The sequence below is a fragment of the Varanus komodoensis genome, unplaced genomic scaffold, assembly GCF_004798865.1.
Source record: "Varanus komodoensis strain SLA01 unplaced genomic scaffold, ASM479886v1 scaffold45, whole genome shotgun sequence".
NCBI classification, from domain to species: Eukaryota; Metazoa; Chordata; class Lepidosauria; order Squamata; family Varanidae; genus Varanus; species Varanus komodoensis.
In genome coordinates, this window is record NW_025336011.1 from 611,369 (window position 1) to 636,988 (window position 25,620).

Below are 25,620 nucleotides of genomic sequence, written 5' to 3' on the forward strand. Positions count from 1 at the left end.
GAGAAGTTCCACATTATGTGCAGGGTTGCATTTAACTGTGACATTGTTTGATGAAGTTTATCTTGACAGATTGATTCAGATAGGGATGGATCTGAGCCACACCTTCCAAACTAGTGTGTAGATCAGAACAGTCGTCCCCCTGCTTTCCTAACAAGTCCTTGGCTTAAAAGCATGCATAAACACATGCTTTAAAATGCTTATTTTTTAAAAAAAATGTTCTAAACTGGAATTTTAAGAGTAATAATGGCAGAGAAATGTATTCCTGTACTAAAGTTACAGTGTATTGTGAAATTACCCCGTTTTAGGGGTGATGAACTCATGTGAAAACAACATGGACAGGAAACAGATCGTTTCAAATCTTACACTGAATCGTCAAGTTAACTCCCTGAACTAACAGAAGGAAATACTTCTTCACAGGGCATAGAATTAATCTATGGAAGTTGCTACCACAAGATATAGTGGTGACTGCATATAAAGAGTAGACTAACCTGGAAGCCAGATTACCTGGGGGGAGCCTTGCTAGCTGTACTGGAACTTGCAGATTGCCATCTGGTGGCAATTAGGAAGCAGGCCTTCTCAATGGTGGCACCAGCCTTGCAGAATGCCTTACATTGGGTATTTGGAAGGTGCCAATTGTGTTGTGTGCACCCACCTCTTTGTTCAACCCTTCCCTGAATAATTGTGCCATCCGGTTAGTTTGCCAGTCTTTGTGCTTTTAGTTTAAACTTTAAGGATGTAAAAGATTTTAACTGAGAAGCATTTGGATTTATTATGATGCATTTTCATTTTTGACCCTTACAGATTTCGTTAGACATGGTAAACAACATATACACTGATTAAATGTTAACATCAAGGCTGTCAAGGGCCACTAGCCATGATGGCCTTATATTAACTCCAGTCTCATTTCAAGCCCAGTTGCTGGACAGTCTGAGTGGGTTGGTGCTCTTGCATTCACGGCCTGCCTGTGGTCTTTCCATAAACATTTGATTGGCAACTGTGCAAACAGTGGGTTCTGATCCAGCAGGGCTCTTTGTAGGTCTTAACAGAGAAGGCTTTGCTGCAGCTTTCAGCTGAACTCCATTCCCCACCTGCAAGACAACTTTTCCTTCTCAGAAGCCGTACTAACTCATCTACCCCCTCACACACCACAATCAAAATTCCTCCCTGTTGATCCAGAATAGCAACATGCTATTTTACCTCAAGTTTTAAAGGTTTAACATTAATAAAAGGGATCAGCATTAATGAAAGGGGATCCATTAAGATGTGGGGCAAGGGAATTCACTCCTGAATCATTAGCTCAGGCGTGCCATCTCCTAGTCCTCTAGAATGCCCAGGCCTAGTTGCAATGTCTTCTTCTCACATGTATGCATAATATCACTTGCTAGTTTGAAATGGGATACCATTAGCCACTGCAAGTGGTGGAGGAAAGGGCAGATGTCTGGGAAAGAGCTTTGGTGGGGTGCCTGTTGAAGGATGCACCAAGGGCTAGGCATTCATTAGGCCTGCTCCTGCAAAGGATCCGCTTGCCTGAAACTGGGAGAGAAAGAAGAAGAGGAGCAGAGGTCGAGTTGTGCAGCAGGTGGCGTGACATTGGGAAATTTGCACTTGAAAAGGTCCCTCCAGCCCTTTGGATCAAAGCGCCCTCTCCCACTACACTATTAGCAACTCTCTGATCATTAACAGGAAGGGTTAAACAGCTCTGCCAGTGGCCCACCCACCCTTTGGAAGACTTTAATACCCTTGCTCGAACATGACTGCTAAAGCCTTCACATGATCATTCCACCTTTCCCACGAGTTGCCCTCCAGCCAGTCTGTCTCAAAGGGCCAGCCAGACAATTCCTTCACAAAGCAGGCTGAGCTTTAGCATTTCCTTCATCTAGCCTCCCCTGAGGGGCTTTGGGAATACAAGGAAGAATGAGAATGAGTAAGTAATTCCTTAAACCAAGAGAGTCTGGGACTAGGCCCATCTGGAAATGAGACATCTCAGCCATCTAGGAACAAGCTGTGGTTATTCAGGGCTTGGAAACACTTTGCTCATGCTCAGAGGCATTCATGTCTATCTTACTACCACATATATTACATGACTGAGCTCCAGGAATGAAAACAGGTGCTGGTAGGCTGAGTCCTAGCATGAAACCAAGCTTTAGATTTAATACTAGGCATCAGAACTTATTATAGAGTAGGAAACCTGATGCCATCCAAATGTTCTGAACTACAACGTGCATCAGTCACAGCTAGCATGGCTAAGGTACAGTGATTGCAGGGGGCCTGATGTCCTGCATTTATAATCCTTCTGTGGATTTCCAACAGCTTTCTTCCTTACTACAGAATGATGTAGATGGAAAGAGGGAAGAATGATACCCACTCTTCTGATCTTCATACACAGGGCTTTCCAACTGGAAATAACCTTTGTTGTTGTTGTGTTGTTAGTAACCTTACTCCATTTTTAATACTTGGATACCAGTATCCAAGTGAAGAATGTGTCTGTCCTGAACGGCATGCGACTTTTCAAATCAATTGCTTTCCTTTGAAAAAATGCATAAGCAGTGGCTGGGAAAGGATTGAGCTCCTGAGAATTTAAACACATTTATGTCATTCTGAACTGGCACAGAACCAATCTTCTTCCTCCTTTTCTTCCCCTTCCTCTTCTTTTCTTCTTCTCCTTCCAAGCTTGTTCAAAGACACACAAATGTGCCTATGTTTTCAGAGCAGTGAAGGCACTTTCAAATTACCTCCAAGACATGTACACCTTGAAAAGAGTTCTGATCCAGGAAAAGTTGCCTTACACTTTGCACCACTCAAAGAAATAGAAAAAGCATCCAGGATGCTAGAAGGATAATCAAATTAAAATAAAAAATAATTGACGGAAACCAAAGAAACGTAGAAGGACAAGAGCCTATAAATGACATAACAAAAAAGAATGGTTGCATACAAAAATGGGGGATGATGTGATAGACTGGAGCATGCAAAATGACAAGTTATAAGAGCATATATCAGATTGCATACAAAGGGTGCATACAGACAGACATGCAAATCAGAGCTCACTTGTTTCCCCCTACCCCTCCCAAAGCTGGCTTTCCCAGCTTTCAGAAATCATTTAACTGATATACTCATACTGAGCAGCAGTTCTACCAAAGTGTTCTTGCCATGCTTCAGGATGCTGTCCTACCTTTTAAAACTATTATTTTAAAGTTATTATTTTAAAAGCACCAGCAAGGAAGAAACATGCTATTTTCTACTTTAGTTCTGCCAGTCACTGGCAGTGCCTCTTCAAGTTGACTCCTCCAGTTTAGCTTCCTCTGAATATGCTGTACTCCCATCATCCCCCCCCCCCTGCAGAATGGTAGTCATCACATCTGGAAGGCACAAGCTTAGTCACAGATGCTCCAGGATTTCAGAGACTCTCCCATCTCTACCAAGATTCAATTAAAATCTCCCTTCCCCATCCTCCGTTCTTCTTGCTCCTTTTCTTTTCTTTAGGATAAAAGCAGAATCTACTTTCAAAATGTTGAAAAGGTGATTTGCAAAGCAGCAGAGAGGTGGATTCTTGACATCATCTGTTTCCAGCCAACCAGCACAGCACACAGCCAGCTTTAGCTGTAAACACACAGAGAACTGATTTTTCCTGACCTCAATCTAAGCCAGAAGATAATGCATCTAAAAAGGGGCATAATGAGTGAGATTCCGCACCATTCACAGTATGTACACATGTATGCACAAGATAGAAAGGGCTCTTAGGGTATGTTTGTTGTTTGCTTCAAGAGAAACACTTTAGAATTTGATAATAAATCAAACAAAGTGCTGGGAAAGCAGGTGGGAACATACAAAGAAGCAATAAACACACATTCAGTGGAATGGAGGCTAGACAAGAATGTCAGAAGAAACTGCCAACCCATCTGCAGTATTTTACACAAATCTATTTCAATCAGATCCACCATATGAGAACACCACTGAAGACTTTCTCCCTGTTGCTCCAAAGTTCTTACTGAACAGAATATAAATGTTTCCTAGCTTTGTTTCCTTTTCACTTAAGGATCAACCTGAAGCAGTTATGGAAAACATTTTCAGCTTGAAAATGTGAAAAATAAAGCTGGGTCAATCCTACGCCCAATCTAGAGCCCTCCAGACGTGTTGGTGTATACCACCCAGCCACTATGGTCAATGAAATCTGACCAAGATTAATGGATTAAGCAAACCAACTTCCACAATTAAAGAAACTGACTCTCAGGTGGGTATTATCTCATTCTTGAACAAGACCTCTTGTTCCTCCCACCCACCCCTTCAAAATAGACATGCTTATCAAAAACTTGATAGGACAACCTCCTTTTTAACTCTTCTTCAGCAAAATCTCCTCAAACAGGCATGGTGGGGTTTTGATCCCATTCTTACATCATGCAACACACCAGGTGGCCCTTATCTTGCCTTCCCAAGGCAGCCTTGGGGCAGTGGGGTGGGCAGGTACATGTCCATGCTAGCCATAAGCAGCTCCACATTGTAAGGCTCATGTGACACATTTCCCCTTCCTGGGAAAGATGGGCCTTTGCCTCATATGCTGCAACTAATCAAACACATTATTTCAGAGCTTGCAAGTCTAAGTGGCAGTAGTGGTCAAATAACAGTGATGGACTAAGACAGAGTCAAACAATGTGTTGCGTTAATTATGTAGAGCTGGTTCACGTGATCATAGGGTAGTTAATAAGCTTGTCATTCATCCTGTGCATGCCAGATGAATTGACATCCTCAGCAGAGCAGCTTCCTGTGTTACGTGAACCAAGCTAGAATAGCTTGCTGCCACGGTTAGCAAGTCACCTATAATCCATGATTTAGTTCCCCAATTGTAATTTGGGCTGTAGTGTCCACCTGAGGCTCATCTTTGTTTTTATTCTGGGGTAAGTGTGTGTGCAGCCCTCATTTGAATGGACTACTATGCAAAAGCAGAGAAAGAATAAACCTTTCTTCCTATACCACAATACCTGCTTCCTTGAATTCCTTAAAGCACTACAAAGGGGCTTTTAGAAAGGGGGGAAAACTTTCCAATGGAAACATTTTTTTCAACCCCAACATGAGATAGGGGAGATTTGGGGAAGCAGATGAGGAGAGCTTAATCTTCCCTTCCCAATGCAGTGGTTGCAATCTGAATTGGGTCCAGCAAAGACAGACAGACAGACAGACATGTCTCAGGTGCACAACACAATTAACGTAATGTTTAGCTTGATCCTCAGTCTCCTTGTTGCACAGAAGACCTCCATAAGTCCTGGGCTATTGATACCTACACTTGTTGTGGCTCTGAGACATCTCTTTTCCACTACCTGTCCTGGCCATGATACTGTATCTTTTGCCGCACACTCCATCTGCTAAATCTTGTCAGTGGCCTGCTGGCTGTAGCCTCTGGGCAATTCTTCCATGCAGCAGAACCCAGCACCATTGGAGCTCATCTTTTCCCCTTCCTAGCCCTTCTCCTCAGGCCCCAAACATTGGCTCCCTTATATCCCAGATACCTTGACTCCATCTACTGCAGCCTTCCTTGACATGGTACCCTCCATCTGCTCTGGATTACACTGCCACCACTCCTGATCATTAGCCATGCTGCCCGGGGAGTGGAAGGCCAAAGCATCCGGGAAACACCTGTCTGAGTAAGATTACTCTAACTTCTTATTGATGCCTTCTGCTACCTGACTCACAGCTCCATGCTACTGGCCCTTCTTTTTCCAGTCCTCTGGAGTACCCTTTAGGATGGCTATGCATCCTACTTTATACAATATAGTCCTTTACTTGAAGCTGTCTGAAGGGCTCTTTAGTCCAGGATGAGAATCATGGGAAGCAGAAACAGAGCCTTAAAGTTGCCCATCAACAGAGAGCTGACTGAACAAGGCATACAGGCCACCTGCTCACGACTACCTCCCATGATGGTGAGCTCTCTTGCCTTTCTCTTTAAATGATAGCACATCTTGCCATTAAAAGCAGCACATGCAAATATAATGCAAGCCTGTGCCGCCTTTTGTCCTCTTTTTTGGGGATGCATCCCCCCCTCCGCTTGTTTTGGTAAAATATAAATGCCCAGCCTAGGTAGAGGTCAGGTGAAAGCAGTGTGTGGCCACTCATTCTGCTCCAAGGGCTTGTCATTTGCCAGGGTGCCAAAACTGGCAGAAGGCCCACTGTCTGAACAGTGCTATCATTTCCAAGCTGTGCAAAGCACCCCAAACAAACAGAAGCCTCCCAAGAGAATGTACCATCTGCATAGCCTGCCTTTTCTAGGTGTATGGGGTTGGCGCCGAAGGTGCCACAGCTGAGCACCCCCACAATCCTGTAGCTGGGCATCATCGCTGTCATTCACAGCATCACGACTTTCTGGCTAGCCCAGACTCCTTATTCTTTTGAGAGGGGGGAGGAGGCACATTGTTTTGCAGCGTGTCTGAGATTATTTCATTTAGATGTTAGGTGGCACTAAACTTAGCTGAGCCTGGGTGGAGTCAGGTGTCTTAATACCCAAGGGACTGGGGATTCCACTTTCAGAGGAAATATACCTCAACATTCAAGATGCTGTGGACAGATGGCAGAGATGAGAAGTTGCTTCCACGTCCAGTTTGTGAGCTTCTGAGAAACATCCAACTAGCCTCTGAGGGGAAGAGTGTGCTGGGATACATGGCACATTGGACTGATCTAACAGGACAACTCTTCGATATACTTACCACCCTGGCGGCTCTTTCTTGGGATTCACATTTTCTGCAGAACCAAGGTCCAGTGGGAACCTGAACAATTCCATAGCATGCTGTGAGAGAACAAGAAAATAGTCAACTTGGAGGTATGTATTTCTGATGGGAAATTAAATCTTATTTCACCTGCCAATCTGAGCTGGGCCACAGAATACAGTTCCCCATTATTCAGGCAGGAGGCCCAAGCCAGACTGGGAGTCCAGCACTGGGGAATATTGGGCACCATCAACCCTTTCCACCATGCTATGGGGCCGACATGGGTTGGGAACCCTGTGCCTTCAATCTACATTGCAAACTGGATGTACATTAAAATAAATGTGGGCAACATGTGACCCCCGTTGCCCCCTCAATCAAAGGAAATACTAAAAATGGGTCTCACAGAAGTTTAGGAGCATCAAAAGGGCCAAATTTGGCTTGTTTCCAAACTGTATTTAGCTCTTTTAGCACTTCATAGATACTGTGGAGCACCAAACAAACTAAATGTAATCCTTGTAGTTCTCTGTAGCATTCTGTAACATTTTACCAACTATCAGATTTTGGTGTCAAACCAGTGACTTAAAAAAAGAGAGCGGAGGACATCTCATAGATTGCACAGCCTCTAGCAGCCTGCACCCTGTGGTGGGGCTCTGGATGCCCCAGAATTGCAAACGCCTGGATCAAAGGGAATAGATTACCCCAAAACCTGATTGGGCCCATGGAAGGAGGATTGACGCTCTCATACCGACAAGCTAAGGTTCTGATCTGGAACAGGGCCCTTGTGATAATGTCTGCTTTCGCTCTTACAGGTGCAGCTGGACTTCCAAAAATCATCATAGCACAGGTCTGTACAACTTGTGATCCATTAAGCCAAGGAAGTCAACCAGCCACATAAGATGGCTCAATAAATCTCTCATTTTTGTGGCCTGGCTGACACCGCAAAACAGGAGGTGGTCAAGCAGTTAGCAGACCACAATCTATGCAGGTGGTTCTATGCAGCTTGGTGGGCTCGTAAATGGTGCAAGCTTGCCATACAGCAAACCTGTCAACTCTGCCTGATTTGATGAGAGTGCTCTGCAGGCCAACCATCCAAGCACTCACTGGTCTTCACAATTAAGGCAATTTAAGAGAGAATCTGAGCTTGCTAGAACAAGACAATAGCTGCGGTCCCACTCTCAAGTGAACCAGGCAAGTTCTGATCTCCGGCAAACTACTGCCCAGTCTGCTGATCATCTGATGGGAGATACTGTTCCCTTGACACCACGGCTCCTACAAGCAAGCTTTGCAAGATCTTAGATTTGAGTTGGGCAGTTATACCCAACACATGACTAGTGCGATACTGTCCCACCTGGAGCACTAATTCACCCTGCCCAAAAACTGATTAAAAGGTCACTTCCCTTTGAAAAACGAAATCTGTTTTTACAATAGAAACATATGCCCAGTTCGGGTGGGGGGGGTTATTGTTTTTGTTTTAGATGAACTTTTGTGTATTGCTGTATCGATCTTTTCTTTGCCTGCATGCTCAGTAACAAAAACCTTTTTTACAGTTCTTACCATGAACAAAATAGCAAAAGACACAATCAAGTAAAGTGACATAAGATGTTACATTCAACTCTGTGCTTATGCTTTAGGTTATATCATTTATAAAATGGTCTAAGATTTCACTTATCAGATATGTTTGCATTTCTATTGTGCTCTAGATTATTATTCTGGCCTACAATTTCTTTATATTGGTAGTTGCCAGAGGATCTCAGGACACAGGGAAATGCTAAAAAGCTGCCTTGATTAGCATTCCTCTAATCATGTGACTATGAGCTGTTCATTGTTCTGCCAACAGGGTTTGCCATAATAAAAAGAAATTACGTGGACCTGGGGGCAAGGGAGGGAAGCAAACACACACACACACACACCCTTTTAGCTTCAATGACTGTGAATGTGGTAGGTTGCTTAGAGGGGATAGGGTGTAACTTACAGAAGTTATATTTATTTAAGGAAGGTTCTAATTATATATGGGTAGAAGCTTCTGAATTTTAAAAATCAGTGTTTTTTCATTAAGCTTAAATGAGCGGACATTAGGCATTCATAAACACTGAAAAACTTATTGATACTTGCATTAGGCAACAGAAAAGAGGTTAATGCAATCCATGATGAACAATCCTCTGTTCACAACCCAACAACAGTTTAGGAGTTCTCTTCTTGAGTTGTTTGTGACTTGTTAGCGCAGCTGGGTTCAGACAATATGATAACCCATGTTTCAATAACAACCTACAACAGCAACGCACCCTCAACCACTGAGTATGGGTTATTGTGTTGTTGAAACACAAAGGAGAAGGAGCCTGTGGACTTTCAAACAGGGTTCTGCAGGTTTCTTTTGGTTACATATAAATCACTCAACTTCAATTAATTTCTTTAAAACCTTGCCTGGAAATGTGTCAATGCCACTTTGTGAAGGAAAGCCAGGTTGAACAGAGATCCTAAAGAAACTCTTCCTTTGCTCTTTTTCCATTTGTGCTAAACAAGAAGAACCAATGTTTGGTTCAGAAGTGTGGAACGTTCTTTTTTCCAGTCCAATAATTAGTTGGAAACTTAAGACCAAGCAAGAGCTGAACTATTGGCTAAGGCATTTGGATGCATGGGCAGGACAGCCCAAACAACCTCCCCATCACCCCCACTACTTAATGGGAGTACAGATAATTCTCCTTTTCAGTTACTGATTAAAACAATTTACTCCTCTTCAGACATGCTTGCATAAGATCCAGCAAAACTGCAAATACAATGCAAAAAATAATAAGCTAAAGAAAAATGTGTGAAATCAAGCAGCAGCTAAAAAGCACTGAATTTAAAGCCTGGAGAAATAAGGAAGAAATCTGGAAGGATAACAGTGTTGGCATGAGACAAGCCTTGGGGAAGAAATTCCACAAACAGGTCACCACTACCAAGAAAACTCTCACTCTCTCCCCCCTCCCCCGTATGTCTCTCTCCAGTTGCTGCCTTCCTTATTTTAGGAAAATAGAAAGCTGCCTTATACTTAGTCAAACCAGGCATCCATCAAGTCCCATAATTTTGGCACTGATTGGCAGGGACTCTCCAGGGTTTTTTCTCACCCTTTCTGGAGATGAGAGAAACTGAGACCTTCTGCATAAAGCTCAAGCAAGTAAGGGAGTGAACAGAAAGTGATAAAAATGAACAGAATGATGCACTGTGTGGATAAATTCAAGCAGCAAACGCCTCTGGGATCATGTCCTGCCTTTGGGATCTTGTAGGCAGCTAGCAGGCCACTGTGTAGGCAGAATGCTGGACCAGAAGGACCTGGTCTCCTCCAGCAGGCCCTTCTTATGCTTTTATGTTCTTATGAGATAAACCTCAGTATTTACATTAAACTATAACCTAAAATCAAACAAATTAAAAACACAACAAGAGAAAACGTAATCAAGAAAAAACATCAACATTATAGTTCTGAAGTGATGGGTGGATGGGACACAAAGGATCTCTCTGCTCCAAAATCTTTATATTACCTTTAAACCTGTTGCTTGTCAAAACGGACACTTTCTGTGGGATTTGAAGCTTTACGCACTTAGCATATATGATGACAGTGTTCATGTTTGCTTGGGAATCTTGCTTTCTAATCGAGGAGCTAATCTTGAGAAGACTAAATAAATACTGACTGGAACTGAGGGTGGTTACACAAGAGGGAGGGGGAAATACTCTGTACATGCTCCATGGAACTTTCTTCTTGCGTGCTATTTCATGTCTTTCTGGGCTTAGCCCTGACATTCAGGAGGACAATTTGATATTTTAGTAGCAGGCAGCATGGTAGGTAAGAGTCAATAGAGGGGTTTGAAGCATGACTCTTGGCTATATTCAAGATTAAACTGACTGAAAAAGAGTATCTTATGTGGTTATTTTTTAAAAACAGCATAATAATTATAGCACTGCTGTCCAAAAGTTACCCCCTTTTTTTTTATGAAGAAGGATGTGTGCCTTTGGTGATTAGCATGTATAACTTGTACACAAGTTCATTTCATTGTTTATAGGAATAGTTTATTGGATTACTGATCCAGGAAACTGGCTAGCGATACTAGTTCTCCTGAGAAATGATCCCATCTGATCTGAGGCATGGGTGTGTATCCTTGATTTTCCTCCCTGAACTGTGGTTTAAAATTAAGCAGCATTGTTGGCAGGTCAAGAAGAAAGCTCACAGTCTTTGCCCCATTCCTACTGAAGCAAAATAAAATGCCCAAATTAAACCAAACTAAGTAAATTTTCTTCAGTGGGATCATTGCTGAATGGAACCAATCCTTGATGTGGCTACAAGAAAGACAAAGGCAGTTTTAAGCTGCATCAATAGAATGTTTGGAACCAGACTCAGCCATGTGTACTGAAATCAATGGGTCATGTAGATCAGGATTAACTTATTATTAATCATAATAAGGCTTATCTCAGTAGGTCTACTCTAAGCAAGACAAAGTTTGGATTAAACCCACAATTTCTAAGGCTGAATTTAAGAGCTCCATGTCTCTAGTTTTGGGTACTCTGATTTGAAAAGTCAGAGGTATGGAAATAAATCATAGAAGAAAAGGTGAAGGAACTTGGTCTGTTAAGTCTGGTGAAAAAGAGACAGACGGGGAGGGGAGGGGGTGGCAATATTAATGCAGCTGAGGACTAGCTCCTTGTTATGACTTTGAAATAGACCCAAGGTTTCTTTTTCTACCAACTGCTTGAGGATATTCCTGGAAAATCCATCTCTTGACTTCGAGGCTTCCATAGTTTAGGGACAGTGCTGTCTGAAAGCATGTTCACAACATTTGACAGGTAAAAAATCCAGACATACAACTCTCCTGTTCTCCTGCCAAGGATCACTGCCCAAGGTCTTCCCACCACCATTCCTACACATGGCGGAAGGCTCTGCTCTCACCATTTATTCTGCCATAGGCCTGCCCTCTTCTAGTGTAAGAGGAGGAAGATTGGTTCTTTTAAGTTATACTAGAAAAATGCAATGATCGTATATTATGTTACCAACAGCTGCAATGTGTGAATTGACGGGCTGTGCACAGTGGTGTAGTTGGGTAATTTTAGACTCTGGACTTAATGACCTTATGGCTCTTTATATGGACATGTATCTTACTTTACTTGCTTGAAACGGGGCAAGCCAGCTCTGCTGCATTTGGGAATCCTCCTATGGGTGGAGCTGAATGGGGTCCTAGACATCTGCCCAAATTCTTGTCCTGATAGCGCCACTGTCTGGTACTGCATGGGACCTTAATGTAGGGTTGGGTAGAGGGTAGAAACTGATCTACTGGTCAATCTCTAGTGGGTTTGGAATAGATCAAAAAAGCATTTGAAACGGCAACAATAAATAGGCTCTGAAAGACTGGATTCAGCAGCTGAAATGAAGGAAACAAAGGGAAAAACCAGGAGTGGATCTTTATATGAAAGGAATGTGGAATCAGTTCTGATAAAAAAAATTGGGGGCAGAGCATGTGCTCAAAGGTAGAGTGTTTTTGTGTTTTGTGTTCACAAGGAGTGAACAACTTGTGGCCTTCCAGATGGCTTGGCCTACAACTCCCATCATCCCTTGCTGTTGCCTATGCCGACCAGGGCTAAAACATCTGGAGGACCACAAGTTGCCAGCCGCTCTTCTGAGTGTGCTACTCTGCACTGTGCTCTCAGCAGCTGACCTCAACCTTCTAATGAAAAATAAAGCTGATCCTGCAAGCCTACACACATGCATACCTCAACTCTGCCTCTGCACACAGGGGCTGGCAAAGGTGCACATAAAAGTCAAGAGGCATCCAGTGCCATGGCTCAGATATTTAATTCACAGAGACCCCAAGGAGGGAGCTGAACACCAAAGCAGGGGAAGAAGTACTCACGGATTCTAGCATGTTTTCTGGTTCCCCCCTAACAGGTGCAGCTATAATTTCCATTACTGCAGTCAGCACAGCCACTGGCAGGGGTGGCCAGGAGCCACAGTCACCCAGCATCTCACATGAACCATGTTGAAATGAGGCATTACAAAAGGCAACTCTAGGAACTGTGATGAACCAAGGATAAATGTCAGAACATTGGTATTAGCCCTAGTAAGTGGGGACAGGACCAAAGTTAGAAGAAGGCTTGAAAGCTCATTTAGTCCAACCCCATGCACTATGTGGGCTCTGCAAAGCAGTGCGCTATCCAGCCTCTGCTTAAATTCCACCGGTGCAGTTTCCATCATCTCCCAAGGGCAGTTCCACTACTAATTCCTTGCTGTCTCTGCAAGGAATTTTCTTCTAGTGCTTAGCTGAAATTTACTTCCCTGCATGTTCCACCCAGTAGTTCTAGTCCTCTCTTCTGAAAGAAAAGAGAACAAGTCTGTTCCATCTTTCTGGCATCATGTCTCCCCTTAAGCTAAGCTTCTCCAGGCTAAACATACCCAGCCCTTTCAACTGTTTCTTATAGGAACTGATCTCCAGAATCCTCACCATGCTGGTTGCCCTTCCTCTAGACATGCTCAGCACTCAGTCTTCTTTTTAAAATGTGTTCAGAGCTGGACACGATACCACAAATGTGACCTCACTAATGAGTACAAATATGTTCCCATGTTCTGTACACTACGCATCTTTTAATATACTCCAAGACTGCATTAGTTTTTCAACAGTCAAACCACACTACTGTCTTATGTTCAGCTTGTGAGCTACTAAAACTCTTAGGTCCCACTGAAAGGTAATGCCAATCAGAACAGGTTTCCCCCCATGCCATATCTGTGACTTTTATTTTTTTCTTTACCTGCAAAACTTTACTTTTCTCTCTTTAAAATTTCATCTTAGGAGTTTAGTTACAATGTGCTGACCTGTTGGCTATCCTTTCAAGTTTGTGTAATCTGTAGATTGGATAAACAATACCTCTGTGTCCTCACCCAGGTCTTTTATAATGATGCTGAACAGCAGAAGGAGCTCAGAGCCCTGTGGGACCTTGGCTGAGGTCCTTCTTCTAGGAGGATATAAAGCCATTAATATTCAACAGTTGCTCAACCAGTTGCGGATCTACCTTACATTAGTAGTATCCAACCCACATTTTAGTAATTTGGGAATCCTTGCCCAGTACTTTGCCGAAAGCAAGACAGACCATGTTTATGAGATTCCCAAGATCTACCAAACTAATAACCTTGTCAGACTGGAGATATAGATGATCTGCCATGACTTATTCCTGACAAACCCATGTTGATACCTAGTAATTGATACATTAGCTCCTAGATGCTCACAGAATGACTGCTCAATAATCTGTTGCAGAATTTTGCCCACTGTTGACATCATGCTGCCAGCTCTGAATTCTTCTGAATCTTCCTTGTCACCCTTAAACATATGTCTGTCTCCAGTCTTCTGGCACTTCGCCTCTTACCCAGGAATCTTCCAATATTACAGTTTCATTCATCTTGAAATAAAACCAGAAACTCTTTCAGCACCCACAAATGCAATGTATGTGGCCCTGGAGTCTCGCACTCATTTGAAGGAGTTCAGTGTTCTCTAACCATCTCTTCAAGGCAACAAAGCCTTTCTGATAGCTTTTGTTTCATTTCTACCAGGCATTTAGGCTGCAATCCTATACTGCTGCAGCCTAACCTGGTGCCCTCCAGATGTTTTAGGTTATAAATCCCACTGTCCCCTGCCACTGGCCATGCTGACTGGGGCTGATGGGATTATTGCTGTGAAGTATTCTGGGTGGGGGAAGGCTGATATACACCCCTGCCTGAGAAGAAGCTCCACCCAAAATAACCAGTCTTAGTTCTGAATGGATGTGTAGACAATTGCACTACTAGAGTCTGTTGATCAACCAGTCCTCCAAAGAAGTTACATGGTTCTTATCCACTTCCTATTTTATCACTACATCAACCCACTGAGGTAGGTTAGGCTGGGAATACGTGACTAACCCAAAGCCACCCAGTGAGCCAGGTGAGAATTGGTCCCAGCCCAACACCTCCTGGGCCTTGACTAACACCCTAACCACTACAGCATGCTGGCTGTTGATACCAGTAGCATATAAGAAATGTATTATACCTGGAAGCCCGTTTAATGGGTTTGTTAGAACAGTTAACTAAAGTTTTAGCTGATTAATTTATACAGGAGATTATTTTACCCCCAGGCAATTTTGGTTCTGGTATGTTTTTAAAATAGGGAATGAAAAAGGACGTATTAAAGACAGTTTTTCTACAATGAATGGTAGCTTTTGTAGATTTAATGGTAAGTTATCTTACACTTTCTTCAATATGTCAAAAACATAAAAGACTCCTATATTGAGTGCATGACGAAATATAAATATATTGAAATTTCATTCATTCATTCACTGGTTAAAAGGCACAGATGACTAATAAACAAAAATCCTTTTAACAGTTGACAGATCACATCCACCCATTCACTGCAGACAAAGCACTTTTCTTTTGCTAATATTTTTGAGGGTGGGGGAAGAGGAGGAAGGAACTGGTTTCTGACCTTAAACAACCTTACTTTACAATACAGCAGAGATGCTCTTTAAGGCTGTGACTACTGGAACTCCTGCGTAGCTTCACACACCAGCTTTTGCATGCCCAATTTTTCAAGACTTCTCAGTCTCATGGGCTTGCTTTTGAGTGAAAGCAAATAGTATCAGAATATAGAATTCTATACCCAGTATTAAAATCATGTACCACATCTAAAATATACACAATTCTGACCAGGTTATACACAAAAGAAATGAAAATGCCATCAGTTTCAGAGGATATATAAAGGAAGAGAGAGTCATATAGAAATGCACACACATGAAACAATGGGGATGATTAGATTTGATGTTGGCTTCTGTCAAAATGCCAATTGGCTAATTTGCTCTTAAAAGCTGAAATGCTGCACTCATGAATACAGACACACATATATATATGAAGGTTGGAAAGATATGTTGGATTCCTAGCCTTACAACAGAAAGCTACAAAGTGTATTTGGAAAACGGACATTTCATAGGAATGTGAGCAGAGTCCGGCTGGATCAAGGCAAAGTTCCATCTAGTCCACACAGTGGCCAACCAGCCGCCCATGGGAAATCCACAAGAGGACAGGAGTGAAACACCATCCTCCTGGCAACTGGGGGACTTCAGCATATTGCCTCTTATACTGGAGGTGGAAGAGCCATCTGGACTATTATCCACCACTAGCCTTACCTTCCATGAAGTTGTCTAACCCCCCTTTTAAAACTGTTCAAATTGGTAGCCATCACTACATCTTGCGGAAGTTAATTCCACTGTTTAACAATGCACCATGTGAACAAGTCCTTCCTTTTCTCTGTCCTGAATCTCCCATCAGCTTCATGGAATGAACCCTGTGAGAAAGGGAGAAAAACGTCTCCCTATCCACTTTCTCCACACCATGCCTAATTTTGTACCTGTATATCATGTCTCCCCTTTCTCACCTTTTTATAAACTTCAGGGGGGAAATGGGGGGGGGAATTGATGGGGCCACAGGGGGCTGTGGGGAGTGCCACACCCCTCAACTAAGTTATCTGGCCTGCCGGTCATGTTCTGGGTGACAACCTTGTCCACAAACCTAAAGATGTTTCCCCATCCTGCAGTTTTACTTGAAGGCATCTTCCATTTGAAGTGCTGTCTAGTTCAAGTTTAAAAGCCAAGAACCACTAGAAGGGAGGAGTGGAAGAGCTTGTTGAAGCGGCTCATCAGCAGTGAGCACCTGACGGAGAAGACACACAAATCACCTGGCTGCAGACTTTCCTGCTATAGGTTTCTTTTAAAATTACAGTAATTCTTTCTAAATTTGCTTCTATACTTATAAATCAACATATGTAAAGTATATGCAGTTATGGTCCCTCTTTTAGCCTCTGGTGATATATATGTGGCTGCCTTAATATGAGTTGAAATGTGATACCAGACTCATGTATTTTCTTCTTCAGCATATTCATGTTTAGTAGTTTCTCTTTTTTTTTTAACTGCCAGCAGGGAAATGTCCTTGATTTCCCACGACCCCCTATTTTTACATGACTTCCCATTGGTTTAATCATTGCTGTTTTTCCATTCCATTCCCTCTCCTGTTCTCATCCCCTGGTTATTGTTTATTTCCTATACCTATTTGTTTCCATTTCTCCACAGAGGAGAATATAAGTTCTCTAGCAAAAAAGGAAAATTTTAACCCAGAGAAGAAAGGGATCCTACCAACTAGTTCTGGAGTGCGCAACAGTGGCATAGTTCATAACAGGATATTGTGAATTAATTAATTCAGGATTTCTGAGAATACACACCATGTGTAAACCTTTTTCTGTTTGCATAAGCGACTTATTAATGCTCCATTTGTAGGTTATTAGCATGTTGTCCAAATGTAAACATATTGGGTAAAACAACCCAGAGTTCAGCTATGACGAGTTAACCTATGTTCAGTTGTTAGAGCCACTGGCTGTTCAAAGCAGCTCACACAAACTCAAAGCAGCTCACACACACTATGTATAAACCATGGCTTAATCAATTAATTCACAATTTGCTGCCATCAGGTACAAATTGGCCCAGTGTTACCCACTTTGAGCTCTTTTCTGTGATTTCTTAGCTAAAAATTGATTTGCCAATTTCAGCTAGCCCTTCATGCATCCATCAACAAAAGTTTCTGGCAGGCTTCCCTAACCTGGTACCCTCCAACCAGGTAGAATTACAATCATCCTCAGCCAGCACAAGCATCAGAAAGTGCAGCCCAACATACCTGGAGGGCACCAGGTTGTAAAAGACTTATGCCATAATAAGTATCTCACAGTTCAGTCCTACCCATGTCTCCTCAAAATAAAGCCTGAGTTCAAGGGGCTTGCTCCTAGGAGTGTGTGTACAGGATTGCATCTTTAGTCAACAAGATGTATTCTTATTTTGGCTGCAACAAACTAACACAGCTACTCCTCTGGAAGAAAATACTAGCACTTGTGATCATCCAGCAAAGCCAACAGATGTGACTCAGAGACTAATACAAAGACTTATTTCTTCATGCAGCATGTAGCTGACTTACAAAATTGGCTCTAAAAGAGCACTAATTAGTGGTCTATCAGCAACTATTTGGCATGATGCCAAATCAGAACCTCCATGTTCTAAGACAGTGTATCTCTGACTATCAAACCCTAAACACAAAGAGTAAGGGAGAAACAACCATCCTTACATAGGGACAGGAGAAAGACACGTTCCCATGATTTGGAAACAGGAACAAAATCTTCATACATCCTGGTTTTATGTTGCTCTTGTAAGCACCCCAGAGGGCTTTCAGCTGTGGGAAAAGGAATGTTAAGTCAGATGAACCTCAGCCAGATTCAACAAGGCAGTTCGTAGGCTCTTTATGCCCTTTAGCTGGGCGTTAAGGGGCTTGCAAGCATGTGCCTTTCCCGTGATGAACCTATTCGCTCTCATCTTTGAAATTCTCCTCAGTATTTACTCTGTCATACTGAGCCTTTTCCAAGAGACCTCAGCCTTCCCTTTCCTGCTTTTCCACTGCTCTTACCTGTCCTGTGTCTAGGGTGGTCACTTACAAATTGCCAAAAAACAATGGAATGCCAGAAAGAATCATAGCTGTACAAAAACTAGTTCAAAATCTGACAAATGCAGATTTCCAAAGCAGTGCTATCGCTAAACAAAAATACAATGCCCCTCACCCAAATGAGAAGACAGTGTGGGCAGTTGCTAACTTTCAGTGGGCAACCTTGAGGACCTGGCTGCCTTTCCTTCTTGTGGTTCTTTAACTTTGAATGGGACTTGGAGTATAGAGACCTTCAAATAGAAGATGCCTTCAAAAAGAGCCATTCTCATATAGCACACTTTCAAACAGATGCCTATGTGTATCTGATCCCTGGTACTGATTCATATGAATCCTCCTAGTTGGTTTAGGAGTGCTTCATTCAATATTATTTTCTGGGTAGGAAACTATGTACATACTGTCAAAACTGGACAAATCCATAGGCACATGAGAAACAGATTTGTGGAAGGCAAGTAGTACAGAGAGAATTTTAGTAGGAAAGGCCACGTTTATGACCAGGTATTACAAGCCCATTATTTAATGTTTTTATAAATTAAACTGCACAGAAAGCACTATATTCAAGGATCATTTGATATGGCTACTGTGTTATACACTTCATAAAAACAAGATTTGCAGCGCAGACCAGATCCCCTTTTTCAAAAATAAAAACACAAATAAAGGGATTGGTGGTTTAGGGCATGGACGCTTAGTACATAGAAGTATTTAATTGCTTAAATCAACAGTGCATAATTTGTGCTTTGGCATACAACTCCCATCAGCATTAGCCAGAATACTAAATGCTGAGGACTGGCAGGAGTCCCGGCCAAGACATTTGGAGGGCCATGTTTTTCACCCCTGGTTTATATTAGTAGCCACTCAGTGTAGGAGACACTGATCTGGCCCCTCAGATGGATGCTCCTGAATACCAAATTGGATACAATGGGGGCAACCATGTTTGTTGTTAATGTGTTCTTCATATTCACATACAGCTCACCCCATTCCGTAGGATTCCTTGACCCTCTGTGTAGCATTTTCAGGGAGAGGGAGGGGCTGCTGTGGGAAATGGGAGGCAGGGAAGCCTACTTCCACCAACTCAGTTGCATGAGTCTAAATCCAGATCCACCCAGTATCTAAATCCAGATCCACCCAGTATCAGCAGCCACATGAGCTAGAAACTTTTTAATTTATTTTAATTGGTTAGCTCAAGTCTTTGGAATTATAATCCTGCTACTGATACCAAATTTGCACACTTAAGCGGTGAAATTTCCAGTACAGAATAATGCATATAACATAGGATGCTGCCTTACTGAGTCAGACTATGTGCCATTTAATCCAGTCTTGTCCAATGTCCACAGAGATTGGTGATGGGCAAATCTCCAGGGCTTGAGACTGGAGTCTCTCCTGACTGTACCTGACAATGCCCAGAATTGATCCTTGAGCCTTCTGCATACAAAGTGTATGCTCTGTCACTGAACTATAGTCTCCTCCTCCTGAGCCAGGTATGGGTAACTGGTGGCCCTTGCCAGCACAGCAAAAGACAAGGGATGGAGTTGTAGGCCAAACATCTAATTGCCCTGTCCTGTGCAAAGCCCATGTAAGAACCATGTCACTTCTTTGGAGGAAGGGTTCTACTCTCTTTCTCCCAGTCTGGATGATACCAGACCTGAGGTAGGGTGGTGGGTGGGGGTGTGGCTGAAGCAATGGTGCCTAGAGAGGCAAGACATGGGAGAATTCATCACCCCTCACCCCAGCTGTCTCTATTGACATTAATGCAGCCCAGCTTCCTCTAGACTTGAGCAGGACAGAAGTACACACAGACAAGTATGGCTGCCCCATCTGGTCTACTCTGGTCCCAGTGAATTAAGACATGCAACCCGGAGCAGACAGGCAAAGCCGGAAGGACTCCACACACCAATGTCTGGCTCCAAGTCTGAAGGGGCTCTGCACACAGTGCTGTCTGGTGAGGCCTTCCTCTGTCAGTAGGCCCTGGAAGGCTGGCCTGGTGGTAGTGGTAACAGTGTCAGTAAATAAATGTCAAACAGCAGTCAGAAGTTCCCAAACTGTAGCTCTACCTTCAATATGACCACTGGCTGAGACACTTTGTGAAAGAAGAAGGGCATAGGTTCCTTCTCCCTCCCATTCCCAGTGCTTCTGCTTTTCTTCCCCTTTTCTGGCTCCACTATAATCAGCCTCGCTACTTACAGGCCAGAGCTCTAGACCAGGAGTGGCCAGCATCGCTTTGCTTGGGAACCAGTTCATTCTCCTGGGTGTGGGCTGGGACCCAGAAGTGTGTTTAGCCACTAAGAACCTTTATGCCTCAAGTTGGCATTCTCCCTTCCCCACTTTAGGTGGCTTTCTCCCCTCCCCACTTTATTCTCATAACATCCCTGAAAGGTAGGGTAGATTCAGGGAAATGACTGGCTTCACAGTTTAGTGGCCATTTGAATTTTGATCTCCCTGGCCCTTGCTCAACACTTCAGTCATTACACCATCCTCTCTCTCTCTCTCCCCCTGTATACATATATTTCTATATTTATTTTCTTTATGAAACTCATAAACGAAACCAGGGGCAAAGTATCACACCCCTCGGTTACAACTTGACTCCAAGTTAGATAACACTGTTTCAGAGGCCAAAGTCAGGTTATGTACCATCACCTGCTATCCCTAATCTAGGCAATGCATCTCACACTGCTTAGAAGAGCACTTCTTTTAGGAACCAGAGACTTACTCTCTCTCACACACCGTCCTCTGGTGATACCAATGGCAGGGAGGCTCAAGGCAATCTGACTTCATGCACAGAGACTTGTGGCTTTGAGCAGACTCTATCTCGTGACCTTACAAGAATGTGCCTGAGACATGCTTACACAGTATAGCCTGATAGTCTTTACAGACTGCTGATGCATCATATCTAGATATTGTACAGTACCTAGCAAACCAGCAATAGTGCCGCAGGCCAGCCCATTCAAGCAAAGAGATGACTTAAAGCTTCCTCAGGGAGAGGAGGACAAGTAGGAAGGGAGTTAGTTCTTGGGAAACCTGTGTTCAAATGCTCTACTTCTTCAACCAACTTCCCAGGCAGAAGGTCAGCTTACACCATCAGATCATCTAGCTCAGTGTTGTCTACACTGATTGGCAAAGGCTGTTTAGAGGGGAGCCTTTTCCAGCGCTACCTGGAAATACCAGGAACTGAACCTGAAACTTTTACACTGCAAACATGCCAACCAGTAATTCCATACAGGAGACTGCCTATAATTCCACAAAGACCAACCAGCAGGCTGGTTAAGGAGGAATGGATTATTCCATCCTTCTTTTGCCAGCCCAGTTAGTTAGCCACAAAGCAAGGAATCCCTCTTTGGAAACAACAGAAATGGAGTAGATGGACAGAGGAGGGGCAGTAGGTCCCTTTCCCTCTGTCAATCCCTTTAGTAGAACTGAATACAGTTTTACTAGCTTGTTAAGAGTTAGTTGCTTGCCTTTCATTGTTGGGTGGAAAGGGGGCTTTCTTTCTCCGTGGTCAGATAGGAAAAGCAGCATACTGGCATGTTAACAAGCCAATAAAAAAATTGCAGGCTAGTAATTTTGTGGACTTATTTACAAGGCTCCTCTATCACCAAGCTACAGTGCTTTACTACCTTTTGCGAAGTGCTGTTTCTCACTCGCTTATATGCATGTTTGTTTTTTAATGCACTTGAGATTCATGAGGGAAGAAATGTCAGAGCTAATGAATGGGTCTTCACTTCAAACAAGGCTTACTTTCTGAAAGCCAGTGTGATGTCGTGCTTAGGACTTGGGACATCCTGGTCCTAGTCCCCACTCAGCCATGGAGCTCACTGGGTGACTCTGGTCCATTCACAGATGCTCAGTCCAACCTATCCCACACGCTTGTTGTGAGGATAAGAGGAGGAGAATTATGTATGCTTCCTTGATTTCCTTGAAAGGGAAACAAGATGGGATATAAATATAACAAATAAATATTTCAAGCTTACTCCTGGAATCTCTTTTCAGTACCAAGGATCAGCCTAGGGACATGTTCACTTGCCACCTAGAATTTATAAAGTTAAGCAGGATAACACAACATAACATTAATAATATTCATAAGGAGAGAATTTTGGAGTACTATCAAGATAGATATTTCCATTTCTCTGCAATTCAAAGCAGCCACATAGCTATAAAATGTAGCTATATAAAATAATATTAAAAACAAACACATTAACTAAAATATAAAATATATTATGTTGCATGCATATCCCAGCTCTTTTGCTCTTGTGAGGAACCCAAAGCAGCTTACATAGCTCCATTTTCTCCTCACAACATCCTTGTGAGGTAGGTTAGGCTGACAGTGAATGACTGGGCCAAAGTTACCCAGTGAGGTTCATGGCTGAGTAGGACTAGAACCCTAATCTTGCAAGTTCCCAGACTAATCACTAGAACAGCTCACATATTCAGTGTACTAAAGCAAAAGAAGAAAAAAAGACTGAGTTTTATTGAACCTTAAATGCCCACCCAAACAAAAAGGTTTTGATGTGACTCCCCCCACCCCAAGAGCATAACCACAGCAGCTCATCCTTGCCCAATCTGAATTAGGGGTAAATGATTTGATGTCAGGAACTGGGACCCCTCTAAGTAACACTGGTGCCGTTAGGAGAGGACTTTGGGCAGGAAAGTCCAGGGCCCTGCTCTTCAGAAGGAGCAAAAGGTCCACAAGCTCAGCAGGGCTAGATTACCATGTCCCGAAGGAAGTGGGGTAAGACTGTCATCTAAAGAGCTCCCCCTTCCCCAATATGACCATTAAGCCCAGAGTCTTAAATGACCTAACTGCACCGCTGCCAGGTAAGTTTGAGCTCTGACTATTCTTGTTTGAGCAACTAAACCCTGATAGAAAGGGTTAAGATGCCAGGCCTGAAATTACATTAATAACCCTACTTCAGTGGGGCAGGGTGCAACCGAGGTGACTCCTCCTTGGCCCTTGTGTTTCCAGTGTTAATGATCTACCATAGGGAGCCAGAGAAAGGAACAGAGAGGACGCCTGCCCCGAAAACACTCACTCACTCATTCACTCTTCGGTTCTATTATTTCCTTGTTCAAAAGGTGATCTTTTGTATAGAGGTAATGTTGCATTCTCACATTCACTCTTTAGACATCCTTCTTCACTAGCTTACCTTGAAATAGCCGGCTAGTGAGCCCCCTCCCCAGCCTACCTCCACCCCAAACATTATGGAAAATCACACACACACTCACCACCCGTGTTACATGGTAGCTAATAATAGAAGCCCAGCTAATCCGGAAGGAAGCTTGTGGGAGACAGTCAGAGGTCACTGCCATACATTTCTTTTAAAGCTACATCAGATAATAATATTATTAATACCCACAACAACCAAGCATCACCACCCTTTCTGCCTCTCCTGTCTTCTGTTTATATGCCTCTTCCCCCCACCCACCACATCCATTCAGAGGCTAATGCAATTAAAAATTAATAAATACACAAAACAAAGCAATAAACACCCATCCCAGTGGAGACAGGACAACCTAAGATCTTGCCCCTCCTTATCCACGCACACACAAGCACACAAACACAGCCCCCTTTCTTCCCAAACCTTTTAACAAAATGTTGCATCTGCAGCCCTCACAAAGCCCCCCATCGAGAATACCGTTATATGGAACAATAGAAATTAGAATACTTTCACTGTATACTTTCAGTGCATCCTCATCTATCATCACCATCATTTTATCTCTTCGCCCCCTCCAACTCTTATTCCGCTGTCTCAAACCAACACCTTCCGCCCCCCCCTCCCCATTTCTTTTTGCTTAAAGCTTGCGAAGGTTTCAGTGTGATGATGGATGGAGGAGGGGGGTTATTCCATACCCCCATCTCTCTTTCTCTCTCCCCCTCTATATGTTAGCTATATTCTGGCAAAGCCTTAAGAGTTAGGATGCATACAGGGACTTGACTGGGGAAGGGGGGGAGGCGGAGGGTCGGCAAAGGTGTCTGGAGGGAGGGAGGGAGGGGGAGAAAGGGAGGGGGTTCTTACCTTGATGCACCGCCACGTTACAGCCATGTCCATCACAGTACACCAGGGGGTTTTCTGCCCAGCCCCGCTCATCAGAACAGACGCAGCAACCACCCACCATCTCCTTCATTCTTCCATAAGTTTCTCTTGTGCTGATTCCCCACCGCCACCCTCCTGTTGTGTTCTTGTTGTCGTCGCTGAGGTTGCCGTTTCACTGCCCCGTCCTTTTCTTCTTCTTTTTTAAAAATATTTATTTATTTTTATTCTTGGACTTCTCTCTTCCTCCGATCCGCTTTTTTTTCCTTCTTCAATGCACACGCAGACGCACACTCTCACGCGCAATCCCACTAGGATGGGGGGAAAAAAGAGAGCTGTGAAGCCTCCCCCCCAGGGCAAAAATGCCACATTGTTGTTAGCAAAAGAAAGCGCGGCGGCGGCGGCGGCGGCATTGCTGGCGCTGAGCTCGAGCCAGTCGCGGTTGCTAGTCCCCATACACACACCAACGCACTCACATGCACACTCCGAGCCGCACGCACGCACACACACGCACACAACGTCGCCTGGGCTGCACACAGCCCGCAATCATGGCTCCAAGCGCCTGTAAAGTCTTCGGTTCAAGAACAGTTGCCACGCTTGGGAGGGAGCTTTTTCAGTTTGCTTCCTCTACCCCGCGCCTCTCGGCAATCATTGAAGGGTGCTTAGGGGCTCCCCACCGCCACCATCACTTCGTCGTCCTTTTCCTTTCTCTTCATTCAGGAGAACGAATCTGGCATCTAAAGTGTGTGAGCAGCATTTTTTTTGGAGGGGGTGCTGTTGTTCATTACGAAGCGATGAAGCGAATACCAAAGAGAAGAGAGAGAAAAGAGGGGGGAGGAGGGGAGTTGTTTGAAGAAATATCTCCCACCCCCCCTTAAATCCTGTTATCTGTAACAATATTGACAGATAAGGGTTCCACCAGCGCCACCCTTTGGCCGACGGGGGAAGACGAGCTTAACAAAAAGAGCGTGCGGGTTTCAAAACCTTGATATTGAAAGTAGTTTATTATATTTTCCAAACTTAGGCAAATTGTGAAGTAACCCGTGCTGGATCATTGCAGGGAAAGGGAGGGCGGCAGGGAAATACCCAGAGGTAATAAGATGTGTAATGCACTTTTTGCGTTCCAAGGAAAAGATTACAAAGAAAGGTGGAGTTGAGTGTTAAGTAAATTTGGGGTTATGTTTGAAAGGGGCATCCGTGATAGCGCCCGCAGCCTGGGCAAGAGAAGGCTGTGATAGCTCTTTTCAGGGACCTGGAAGGTTTTCACAAAGAAGGGGGCAAAGGTTTCTTCTCTGCTGCCCCAAAGAACAGGATTAAGTCTAACTGGTTTAAGGGATAGGAGGGTAGATTTTGGTCCAACATTAGGAGAAACTTCTTAATGGTAAGATGGTTTTGACAA

General features: G+C 43.5%; 1 protein-coding gene across 4 annotated transcripts in view; it reads right to left on the reverse strand.

The window, feature by feature from the left end:
- MLLT6 (MLLT6, PHD finger containing) overlaps positions 1-25,045 on the reverse strand; it is a 111,142-nt gene extending 86,097 nt beyond the window's left edge. For 2 of the 4 annotated variants that reach the window (XM_044444460.1, XM_044444459.1), the window contains exons 1-2: positions 24,207-25,045; positions 6,690-6,769 (exon numbers count right to left, since the gene is read on the reverse strand). In XM_044444460.1, coding sequence (XP_044300395.1) covers positions 6,690-6,769; positions 24,207-24,315 — 189 coding nt within the window. In that variant the 5' untranslated portion in view covers positions 24,316-25,045. Of the gene's footprint in view, positions 1-6,689; positions 6,770-17,829; positions 17,935-24,206 lie in introns of those variants that run through there. The other 2 variants (XM_044444458.1, XM_044444456.1) reach the window with 1 other exon arrangement.
- Positions 25,046-25,620: the final 575 nt, after the last annotated feature.